The sequence below is a fragment of the Zophobas morio genome, unplaced genomic scaffold (assembly GCF_036711695.1).
Source record: "Zophobas morio isolate AGI-343-1 ecotype UQ-CSIRO unplaced genomic scaffold, CSIRO_AGI_Zmor_V1 ptg000004l, whole genome shotgun sequence".
In the NCBI taxonomy this organism is placed as follows: Eukaryota; Metazoa; Arthropoda; class Insecta; order Coleoptera; family Tenebrionidae; genus Zophobas; species Zophobas morio.
In genome coordinates, this window is record NW_026972109.1 from 2,075,437 (window position 1) to 2,087,743 (window position 12,307).

Here is a 12,307-nt window from a genome sequence, read left to right on the forward strand (position 1 = left end):
ACGATACTCAAAAACATGTTTTTTATTTCTTGTAGAGAAATAAGGACTTTGCTATTAAGCTCCGCCCCTCGGCTCACGACGAATAAAAAAAATCATCCGAATTGAGATAGGGCGGGTGGGCGGGGCTTATATTTTGCCTCTTTTTTCTTAATATACATATGTGACTTAAGTTTCGTGTTGTGAAAAGAAGTCTACACATATTAAAACAAAACACTCAATTGTGATAATTTTGTTTTATTCTTAGAAACTTAAAGCACGTTTAAAATGGTAAACTTTTGCACGGAAATATGGAGCTTGCAGTTAAGCTCCACCCTCTTGGCTCACGACCAATAAAAAAATCATCACAATTGAGATAGGGTGGGTGGGCGGGGCTACATTTTTCCTGTTTTTCGTAATATGTGTAGACTTTTTTCGACAAGAAACTTAAAACATCTCTAAAATGGTAAATTTTTGTAGTAATCAACTTAAATCCGCAACGTCAACGGCAAGTTTATAAATCCCACTTGAAGCTGTCATTTTTTTTTTTTTGCAGTGAACATTCGGAGTGTCCGGTGACCGCTTGCACTTGCAAGTGTTTCTCAGTTGACTCCGTCAGCAACGCCATTATTAAGTGAACTGCACTGATTGTGATATTTTAGACTGTTATATACATTTTGGTAACGAATTGTAGTTTAATAACGATTTGACATTTGTACGCGCAGTCGACTTTTCGTCCGTTTGGGTGTGTTAATTTGAGTGCTTTTTGACAAGAATAAATATACATATTTGAGACGTGTGTGATCTGACCTCAACGACTTGTTAAATACTTTATTAAAAGTTGCTCACATATACATAATACAATATTCTTAATATACACATCACGCTTGGCTCGAAATTTTATCAAAGATAAAATCCTTTGCCACGATCTCGATTTTCGGTAAACCGTTATTTTCTATAAAATTGCTAATTAATAATTTACGTTCGTGGTTGTTTTCTGCTAGCACGACTAGATTAACTTCGGGCGTCAATTCCTTATTCACAGCGCCTTTGTAAAATTCAAACTCTAGTTCGTCCGGATACGAATAGTAAATTTGTTTTGAACCAGGATTGTTAATTTCCTCGAAACGGTCAAAATAAGCAACATAATCGCTAAAATAATAGCTATCATTAACCGCCAGCGCGTCGTTAGTGTTCAAAAAATCGTCCTTTTTGCGCATCATGTCGAAAGCACGTTGCAACGACGCTTTGGATGTTTTTGCCATAAACGAATCACCGAATTGATCCAAATTTGTGGATAGATTTCGACGAAAATTACTACCTCAATAAAATATTTCGTCTGATTTGTAATCAACCAACTCGCGATCCTCCAAAACCCGTCGCAACCAATCAACGTGGATTATATCAAAACCGTTTGATTGTTTCATGGCGTTGGATATTTTCGTGTTTAGTTTTGAAATCAATACTATGTCGACGTTGGATTCCAGGCGATAGCTAACCTCGCCGCCTAGTTTTTTAATAGAGTGATAAATCTCCTCAGTCCCCCATTTTTCGGTACCCGAATCAACATAAAAACGTATATTTTTTAAAAAATCGCCTGCATCCGGTTGTTCGAAACTCACAACTTCGACTTTAATTTTCTTAGAAGGTCGCGCTTTTGATACAATCTCGTCCAAATCGATGTGTCTTTTGTTGAGTTTGACGATGGTTTTATTCTGACTCAGTTCTAATAGTTCGTTCATGGATAAACAGTCATCTGGTGGTTTGTCGTCGCGTATTTTCAACACACGAGGAAATCGTAAAGTGTAGGGACACTTGACTGCGTCATTCGTGACTCTGATTAGTTCGGTCGCTCGGATTTGGAAAATGTACGAATTTTCCGGCTCTATATAGACATGAGGGGTTTCCCGACCAAAAAATAGCTTGCCTTTGGTTTTTGTGCTAAAGTCTTTAAAATCTATACCGTGTGTTTTAAATTTATCGCTTAACAAGTCTAACTCTTCGTCGTTCAAACCCGAACTGATGCTTCCGAGGGAGTAATAGGTGCCCACTCCTGCAGACACTCCAACGATGAAAGAGTTGAGTTTGTTGCCCGAGCCGTACGTTCCACCCATCATTAGTACGTCCAAATCGTGAACCACATCATCGAAATATTCCATCTTCATTTTAAACCAACCGCTATTTCTATCGCTGCATTTATACATCTTTAACGAGTATGCCTTCGTCGTTATTATCAACTGAGGTGTTAAGAGCATCAGCAACGTCACTTCGGTGTTAAGAGCATCAACAACGTCACTTCTAGTCCTCACTTCTGAGTACTTACTCACAACAACTGCACCCTCCACTGGGTTTTTGACCACTTTTTGCAAAATTTGCAGTCTTTTCCGCAACGATTGGTTAGTCAAAATCGTATCATTGTGCATCAGTATGTCAAAAACGCAAAAACACGGCTGATACTTTCCCAAACCGAGTTTCTTGCCGTCATAGTTCATCCCTTTTGACCCAAACCGCTTCGTTTTTTTATTCCATAACATCATCTCTCCATCAAGGATCACCCTCTTAGTCTCCAAATCAAAAACGTTTTTTAACAACGATTTGCCGAATTTTCCATTTCTGGATTTTTCGATTTCGCGATTTTCCGACATTTCAGTTTTACGATGTCCGTTTTTCGATTCTTCAAATTTTTTGATGTTTTAATTTCTCGATTCAATTTTTCGATTCTTATTGTAGTTTTTGTTTTTTTTTAATACTTTAGTTTTCAATTTTCAATTTTTCGAATTTTTAAATGTTAGATTTTTCATTTTTTGATGTTTCGATATTTCTATTGTTCCATTTTTCGACTGCTCGCCTTTAGATTATTTGGTTTTTCAATTTTTCGACATTTTAGTTTGAGGATTTTTTAATTTGTCGATTCTTCAAATTTTCGATTTCTCTATTTTTTTATTTTTCGATTTTCCCATATTTCAGTTTTTCAATTCTTCAATTTATCAATTCTTCAAATTTTTTAATTTTTCATTATTTCAATTTTTGGCGTTTCGTAATTTTTTATTTTTCCTTTCCTCAATTTCTCTATTAAGCGATTCTTTGATTTTTCGACTTTTCGATTTCCCAATTTTTCGATCTTTTGATTTCTAGATTTTTCAATTTTCGATTCTTCAAATTCTCGAATTGCCGAATTTTCCATTTCTGGATTTTGCGATTTTTTGATGTTTTAATTTCTCGATTCAATTTTTCGATTCTGATTTTAGTTTTTAGTTTTTTTTTAATTTTAAATATTTCGATTTTTCAGTTTTTTAGTACTTTAGTTTTCAATTTTCTACTTTTCGAATTTTGAAATGTTAGATTTTTCACTTTTTTGATGTTTCCATATTTCTATCGCTCGATTTTTCAACTTCTAGGCTTTAGATTATTCGGTTTTTCAATTTTTCGACATTTTAGTTTGACGATGTTTCAATTTGTCGATTCTTCAAATTTTCGATTTCTCTATTTTTTATTTTTCGATTTTCCGATATTTCGTTTTTACGATTTCAGTTTTTCGATTCTTCAATTTATCAATTCTTCAAATTTTTTAATTTTTCAATATCTCAATTTTTGGCGTTTCGTAATTTTTTATTTTTCCTTTCCTCAATTTCTCTATTAAGCGATTCTTTGATTTTTCGACTTTTCGATTTCCCAATTTTTCGATCTTTTGATTTCTAGATTTTTCAATTTTTCGATTCTTCAAATTCTCGATTTGCCGAATTTTCCATTTCTGGATTTTTCGATTTCGCGATTTTCCGACATTTCAGTTTTACGATTTCCGTTTTTCGATTCTTCAAATTTTTCGATTTTTTGATGTTTTAATTTCTCGATTCAATTTTTCGATTCTTATTTTAGTTTTTAGTTTTTTTAAATCTTAAATATTTCGATTTTTCAGTTTTTTAGTACTTTGGTTTTCAATTTTCTGTTTTTCGAATTTTTAAATGTTAAATTTTTCACTTTTTTGATGTTCGATATTTCTATCGTTCCATTTTTCGACTTCTCGCCTTTAGATTATGTATTTGGTTTTTCAATTTTTCGACATTTTAGTTTGAGGATTTTTCAGTTTGTCGATTCTTCAAATTTTCGATTTCTCTATTTTTTAATTTTTCGATTTCCCAATTTTTCGATCTTTTGATTTCTAGATTTTTCAATTTTTCGATTTCTCAAGTTTTCGATGTTTCAGTTTTAGGATTTTTCAATTTTGGAATTTTTCGATATTTAGATTTTTTCATTGTTTTGATGTCTTCATTTTTCAATTTTTCGACATTTTAATTTTTCGTTTTTTAATTTTAGATATTTCTATTTCTTAATCTTTCGATTTTTGTCGACTTCTCGCTTTTAGATTTTTTGGTTTTTCAATTTTTGATTTTTCAAGTTTTCAATTTTTCGGTTTTTAAATTCTTCAATTTTCAGTTTTCCGATTTTCCAATTTATCCAGATTTCGATGTTTAAGTTAAATGTTCCAATTTCAAAATTTTCATTTTCGATTGTTCGATTTCTAGGCTTCTCGATTTCTCAATCTTTTGATGTTTCAATTTTTCAATTTCGGTTTCTCAGTTTTCCAATTTCCCGATTTTTTAGTTTTTCGATTTTTCAATTCTCCGATTTTTTTAATTGCAGATTTTTCGATTTCTAGTTTTTTGATTTTTAGTTTTCGATTTTACGATTTTTTATGTTTCGAATTCCCGATTTTAAACTTTTTAGTCTGTATGTATATATTTAAATTTTTCGACTTTTAATTTTTTTGATTTCTCGATTTTTCAAGTTTTCGACATTTCAGTTTTGGGATTTTTTCGAATTTTAAAATTTCTCGCCTTTTCATTTTTTTGATTTCTCGATTTTCCAAGTTTTCGATTTCTCAGTTTTTCAACATTTCAATTTTGGAAAATTTTCAGAATCTCATTTTTTCAGTTTTTCGATTTCGATCGATCTTTCGACTTATCGGATTTCGAATTTTCGGTTTTTCAATTTTCGATTTTCGGTTGATTCCTCGGTATTTTTTGTAATTTATCAAAGGACCAGGATTTGTTGGGCTGCACTTTGGGAACGAGGGAAGTTCTGTCGAAATATCCTTCGAGCAATTTTTTCTTAATATAATAGTATTTTTTGAACAACACGATACTCAAAATCATGTTTTTTATTTCTTGTAGAAAAATGAGGATTTTGCTATTAAGCTCCGCCCCTCGACTCACGACAAATAAAAAAAATCATCCGAATTGAGATAGGGCGGGTGGGCGGGGCTTATATTTTGCCTCTTTTTGCTTAATATACATACACGACTTAAGTTTCGTGTTGTGAAAAGAAGTCTACACATATTAAAACAAAACGGCAAAATATAAACCCCGCCCACCCATCCCCTTCTCAATTGTGATAATTTTGTTTTATTCTTAGAAACTTAAAGCACGTTGAAAATGGTTAATTTTTGCACGGAAATATGGAGTTTGCAGTTAAGCTCCGCTCTCTTGGCTCACGACCAATAAAAAAAATCATCACAATTGAGATAGGGTGGGTGGGCGGGGCTACATTTTTTGTGTTTTTCGTAATATGTGTAGACTTTTTTCGACAAGAAACTTAAAACATCTCTAAAATGGTAAATTTTTGTAGTAATCAACTTAAATCCGCAACGTCAACAGCAAGTTTATAAATCCCACTTGAAGCTGTCAAAAAAAATATTTTTTTTTGCAGTGAACATTCGGAGTGTCCGGTGACCGCTTGCACTTGCAAGTGTTTCTCAGTTGACTCCGTCAGCAACGCCATTATTAAGTGAACTGCACTGATTGTGATATTTTAGACTGTTATATACATTTTGGTAACGAATTGTACTTTAATAACGATTTGACATTTGTACGCGCAGTCGACTTTTCGTCCGTTTGGGTGTGTTAATTTGAGTGCTTTTTGACAAGAATAAATATACATATTTGAGACGTGTGTGATCTGACCTCAACGACTTGCTAAATACTTTATTAAAAGTTGCTCACATATACATAATACAATATTCCTAATATACACATCACGCTTGGCTCGAAATTTTATCAAAGATAAAATCCTTTGCTACGATCTCGATTTTCGGTAAACCGTTATTTTCTATAAAATTGCTAATTAATAATTTACGATCGTGATTGTTTTCTGCTAGCACGACTAGATTAACTTCGGGTGTCAATTCCTTATTCACAGCGCCTTTATAAAATTCAAACTCTAGTTCGTCCGGATACGAATAGTAAATTTGTTTTGAACCAGGATTGTTAATTTCCTCGAAACGGTCAAAATAAGCAACATAATCGCTAAAATAATACCTATCATTAACCGCCAGCGCGTCGTTCGTGTTCAAAAAATCGTCCTTTTTGCGCATCATGTCGAAAGCACGTTGCAACGACGCTTTGGATGTTTTTGCCATAAACGAATCACCGAATTGATCCAAATTTGTGGATAGATTTCGACGAAAATTACTACCGCAATAAAATATTTCGTCTGATTTATAATCAACCAACTCGCGATCCTCCAAAACCCGTCGCAACCAATCAACGTGGATTATATCAAAACCGTTTGATTGTTTCATGGCGTTGGATATTTTCGTGTTTAGTTTTGAAATCAACACTATGTCGACGTTGGGTTCCAGGCGATAGCTAACCTCGCCGCCTAGTTTTTTAATAGAGTGATAAATCTCCTCAGTTCCCCATTTTTCGGTACCCGAATCAACATAGAAACGTATATTTTTTAAAAAATCACCTGCATCCGGTTGTTCGAAACTCACAACTTCGACTTTAATTTTCTTAGAAGGTCGCGCTTTTGATATAATCTCGTCCAAATCGATGTGTCTTTTGTTGAGTTTGACGATGGTTTTATTCTGACTCAGTTCTAATAATTCGTTCATGGATAAACAGTCATCTGGTGGTTTGTCGTCGCGTATTTTCAACACACGAGGAAATCGTAAAGTGTAGGGACACTTGACTGCGTCATTCGTGACTCTGATTAGTTCGGTCGCTCGGATTTGGAAAATGTACGAATTTTCCGGCTCTATATAAACATGAGGGGTTTCCCGACCAAAAAATAGCTTGCCTTTGGTTTTTGTGCTAAAGTCTTTAAAATCTATACCGTGTGTTTTAAATTTATCGCTTAACAAGTCTAACTCTTCGTCGTTCAAACCCGAACTGATGCTTCCGAGGGAGTAAAAGGTGCCCACTCCTGCAGACACTCCAACGATGAAAGAGTTGAGTTTGTTGCCCGAGCCGTACGTTCCACCCATCATTAGTACGTCCAAATCGTGAACCACATCATCGAAATATTCCATCTTCATTTTAAACCAACCGCTATTTCTATCGCTGCATTTATACACACTAGAAGTATCTTTAACGACTATGCCTTCCTCGTTATTATCAACTGAAGTGTTAAGAGCATCAACAACGTCACTTCTAGTGCTCACTTCTGAGTACTTACTCACAACAACTGCACCCTCCACTGGGTTTTTGACCACTTTTTTCAAAATTTGCAGTCTTTTCCGCAACGATTGGTTAGTCAAAATCGTATCATTGTGCATCAGTATATCAAAAACGCAAAAACACGGCTGATACTTCCCCAAACCGAGTTTCTTGACGTCATAGTTCATCCCTTTTGACCCAAACCGCTTCGTTTTTTTATTCCACAACATCATCTCTCCATCAAGGATCACCCTCTTAGTTTCTAAATCAAAAACGTTTTTTAATAACGGCGTAAAAATCCCGTCTTCAAACGACGCCCCATACGAATTCGTAAAATCGTAGCCGTTTCGTGAAAAATACTTAAATTTCCCGTCCTCCATGTGCAACTGAAAACGCTCACCGTCGAACTTATTCTCCGTAACAAAAGTTTTCGCGTCCGGAAAACATTTTTTGAAGTTCGACGCGTCGCATCGCTTGGAAAGCATGGGTTTGAAGGGTTCAAAGATGTTAATTTCGAGCTCGTGCAATTTTACTTTGGGGTCGTGCAAAACCTCGCACAGTTTTTTCAGGTTGTTATTGGCGGCGTAGAAGTTGGCGCCGTCTTCGTGCACGCAGTTGAGGATCGTGTTATCGCTGATCCCCAGTTTGAGGTCTTTGAGGATAATTTGTATCAGCCACTTGATGTTTTTGGGGGAGAGTTTGCGGAAAATTTCGAGGATTTGGTCGTCGAGACCCGTGTCGGAGGTGCGGGTCGCGATTTGGTCCAAGTAGGTGTTGATGTCGTGGATTGTGAGACCGATTTCTTTATTTATGATGTATTTTTTCAGGATTGAGTAGACTATGTCGCCGAAGTCGACGCTGGAGCCCGTTACGGATTTAAGGAGGAGGTTTTTGTCGTTGCCAGGGGGCAGGCCTAACATTTTTATTAGGAGTTTGGTGATTTTGGACTCTTTTATTCGGTAGGAGGGGCGGTCGCGCTCCAGTCTTGGGACGACTAACCTCAAAACTGGGTGGATTTCGTGGCGTCGGTCTCGCAGTTTTGTGAAAAATGATTTTGTGTGTTTGGACTTTTCAGCTGCGCCTTTGGTGTCTCTTAGGGTTTCGAGGAAGTCGCACAGTTCGGCGAAGTTCATTTTGGTGAAAAGTAGGACCTGGAAGATAACCTATAATTTGGAAATTATAATTATACGACCGGGAATACCACCTTAGACAATTAAATGTACATTTTAAAGGATACACAAACAATATTTACAACTAGTTTTTCAATATATACAGATATTTAGTGTTAAATAGTATTAATTGAAGGTTATCTGTTGACAACCTTGACAGCTGTCATAACCATAGATTTTGCAAATCCACCCTTATTGACATTGGAGTCCTCCAGCGCCAAATTTAAATAGTCGATGCTAATAAAAAAACTTGTTTCACTACAACTCGTCGTCTGAGAACTTGTTTGATCTACAGACCAGACCGCGCTCAGGCCAATGTCGACTCTAAGCGTTCAGAAGCGATTTGGTTCGTTTGGACTATAATTTCTGCAGGAAATAGTTGTTTCGGTCGGTTTTTATAACGACTAAGTGAATATTTTTGGTACATATTTAGATGATTTTACATATTTTGTTTAACTAAGAATTAATTCTTTATTTGTGTTTCATACTACCAAAACGTCTTAAACTAAGAATATTGTTAAAATCGTAATAACCCAATGGATTTTTTTCGGGAAAATGTTTTGGAAACACTGTTCTATTTTGTATGCATTTTTAAATGTTTTTAGTGACAATTTTTGTGGTTGTTTTCGATACACTGTATGATATTAACAGTGAGAAAAAAAAATGAAAAATTAAAATAATCGAAAATTCGAGAAATCTAATAATCGAAAAATCGAAACCTTAAAAAATCGTAAAACCGAAACATTGAAAAATCGAAATATCGGAGAACTGAAAATCGAAAAGTGAAACATCAGAAAATCGAAAAAATGTAAAATTCAAAAACCGAATAACGAAAAATCGAGAAATCGAAACTTCCAAATTTAAAAAATCGAATAACTGAAAAATCGAAACATCGAAAAACTGGAAAATCGAAAAACCGAGAAATCGAAAAATCAAAAGATCAAGAAATCGTGGAGTCGAAAAGTCGAACAATTGAGAAACCGAAATAGGCCAAAATAAAAAATTGAAAAATTTATAAATCGAAAACCTGAACAATCAAATCTCTATAAATCGGGAATGAAAAATTAACAAATCGAAAAATTCAAAAACAGAACAGCTAAAACCAGGAAGTCCAAAAATTGAAAGATTAAGAAAAATCGAAAAATCAAAAAAGTGAAGTCGAAAAATAGAAACCTTAAAATCGAAAAATTGAAAAATCAAAAACCTGAAAAATCAAAAAATTAAAGAACTGAAGAACAGGAAAATCGAAACACTCGAAGGTCAAGAAATGGGAAAATCAAAACATCGATTAATTGAAAAATCGAAAAATTGGGAGTTTATATAAGTCAAATTTGAAAAATTAAAAAAATGAAAATTTGACAAAATGACAATTGAAAAACAGAAAATCCAAAACCGGGAAGTCGAAAAATCAAAAGATTAAGAAATCAAAACATTTGAAAAATTCGAAAACTTGAAAAATTCAAATATCGAAGAACTGGACTAAAAAATCGAGAAATCGAAAAATCTAAAATTTTAAAAATCAAAAAATTGAAAAATTTAAAAAGTAAAATAATCGACACATCGAAAAATCCAGGAGTCAAAAATCGAAAAGTCGAAGAATCAAAATATTGAAAAATCCCAAAACTGAGATATCGAAAAACTGAAAAATGAAAGATAAACTGAGAATCTAATAACCTGAAAAATCCGAAAACTGAAATATCCAAAAACTGAGAACCTAAAAAGTCGAAAAATTGAGCAATCGAAAAATCCAAAAAGTGAAGTCGAAAAATCGAAACCTTAAAAAAAACTAAAAAATGAAAAATCGAAAAATTAAATAATTGAAGAACAGGAATATCGAAATTCTCGAAAGTCAAGCAATGGGAAAATCAAAACATCGATTAATTGTAAAATCGAAAAATTGAGAGTTTATGAAAGTCAAATTTGAAAAATTAAAAAGTCGAAAATTTGACAAAATGATAATTGAAAAACAGAAAATCTAAAACCGGGAAGTCGAAAAATCGAAAGATTAAGAAATCGAAACATTTGAAAAATTCGACAACTTTAAAAATTCAAAAATCGAAGAACTGAACTGAAAAATCCAGAAATCGAAAAATGTAAAATTTTAAGAATTAAAAAATCTAGAAAGTAAAATAATCGACACATCGAAAAATCCAGGAGTCAAAAATCGAAAAGTTGAAGAATCGAAATACTGAAAAATTCCAAAACTGAGATATCGAAAAATTGAAAACTGAAAGATAAACTGAGAATCTAATATCTTGAAAAATCCAAAAACTGAAATATTCAAAAAGTGAGAACCTAAAAAGTCGAAAAATTGAGCAATCGAAAAATGCAAAAAGTGAAGTCGAAAAATCGAAACCTTAAAAAAACTAAAAAATGAAAAATCGAAAAATTAAAGAATTGAAGAACAGAAATATCGAAACCCTCGAAAGTCAAGAAATGGGAAAATCAAAACATCGATTAATTGAAAAATCTAAAAATTGAGAGTTTATAAAAATCAAATTTGAAAAATTAAAAAATCGAAAATTTGACAAAATGACAATTGAAAAACATAAAATCTAAAACCGGGAAGTCGAAAAATCAAAAGATTAAGAAATCTAAACATTTGAAAAATTCGAAAACTTGGAAAAAATTGAAATATCGAAGAACTGAAATGAAAAATCCAGAAATCGAAAAATTTAAAATTTTAAAAATTAAAAAAATCTAAAATTTAAAAATCGAAAAAGTAAAAACAAAGCGACACATCGAAAAATCCAGGAGTCAAAAATCGAAAAGTAGAAGAATCGAAATATTGAAAAATCCCAAAACTGAAATATCGAAAAACTGAAAAATGAAAGAAAAACTAAAAATGGGAAACTAAATCGGGAAATCAAAACATTGAAAAATTCAAAAATTTAAAACGAAAATTGAAAACAGAAAATCTAAAACCGGGAAGTCGAAAAATCGAAAGATTAAGCAATCGAAAAATTGAAAAATCGAAAAAGTAAAATAACCGACACATCGAAAACTCCAGAAGCCAAAAATCGAAAAGTCGAAGAATCGAAATATTGAAAAATCCCAAAACTGAAATATCGAAAAACTGAAAAATGGAAAACCTGGAAAATCCGAAAACTGAAATATCCAAAAACTGAGAACCTAAAAAGTCGAAAAATTGAGCAAGCGAGAAATCCAAAAAGTGAACTCGAAAAATCGAAACTAAAAAATGAAAAATAAAAAACCTGAAATATCGAAAAATTAAAGAATTGAAGAACAGGAATATCGAAACCCTCGAAAGTAAAGAAATGGGAAAATCAAAACATTAATTAATTGAAAAATCGAAAAATTGACAGTTTATAAATGTCAAATTTGAAAAATTGAAAAATGGAAGAGATGAAATGAAAAATCGAGAAATCGAAAAATTTTGAATTTTAAATATTGAAAAATTAAAATACCAAAAAATAGAGAAATCTTAAAAAAAAATTTTAAAATCGAAAAAGTAAAAAGTCGACACATCGAAAAATCTCTGGATTTCAAAATTGGAAAGGTCAAAGAACAGAAATATTGAAAAGTTCCAAAACTGAAATATCGAAAAACTGAAAAATGAAAGAAAAACTGATGAATCGAAAAACTGAAAAATCGTAAAACTGAGAATCTAAAGAATCGAAAAATTGAAAATCAAAAAAGTGAAATCGAAATATCGAAACCTTAAAAAAATCGAAAAATTAAAAAATCAAAAACCTGCAAAATCGT

At 32.8% G+C, this 12,307-nt stretch overlaps 1 protein-coding gene and 1 pseudogene across 1 annotated transcript; both read right to left on the reverse strand.

Moving 5' to 3' along the window:
* Positions 1-792: 792 nt before the first annotated feature.
* Positions 793-3,901, reverse strand: LOC135137049 (DNA ligase 4-like; annotated as a pseudogene).
* Positions 3,902-5,514: 1,613 nt separating this feature from the next.
* On the reverse strand, positions 5,515-8,545 carry LOC135137058 (DNA ligase 4-like). Its single transcript, XM_064066599.1, has one exon. The coding sequence runs from the start codon at positions 8,543-8,545 to the stop codon at positions 6,008-6,010; it is 2,538 nt and encodes an 845-aa protein (XP_063922669.1). The 3' UTR covers positions 5,515-6,007.
* Between the last annotated feature and the right edge of the window lie 3,762 nt (positions 8,546-12,307).

Coding starts and splice junctions, on each gene's coding strand:
- LOC135137058 (XM_064066599.1), bottom strand. CDS start 8,545: ATGAACTTCGCCGAACTGTGCGACTTCCTCGAAACCCTAAGAGACACC.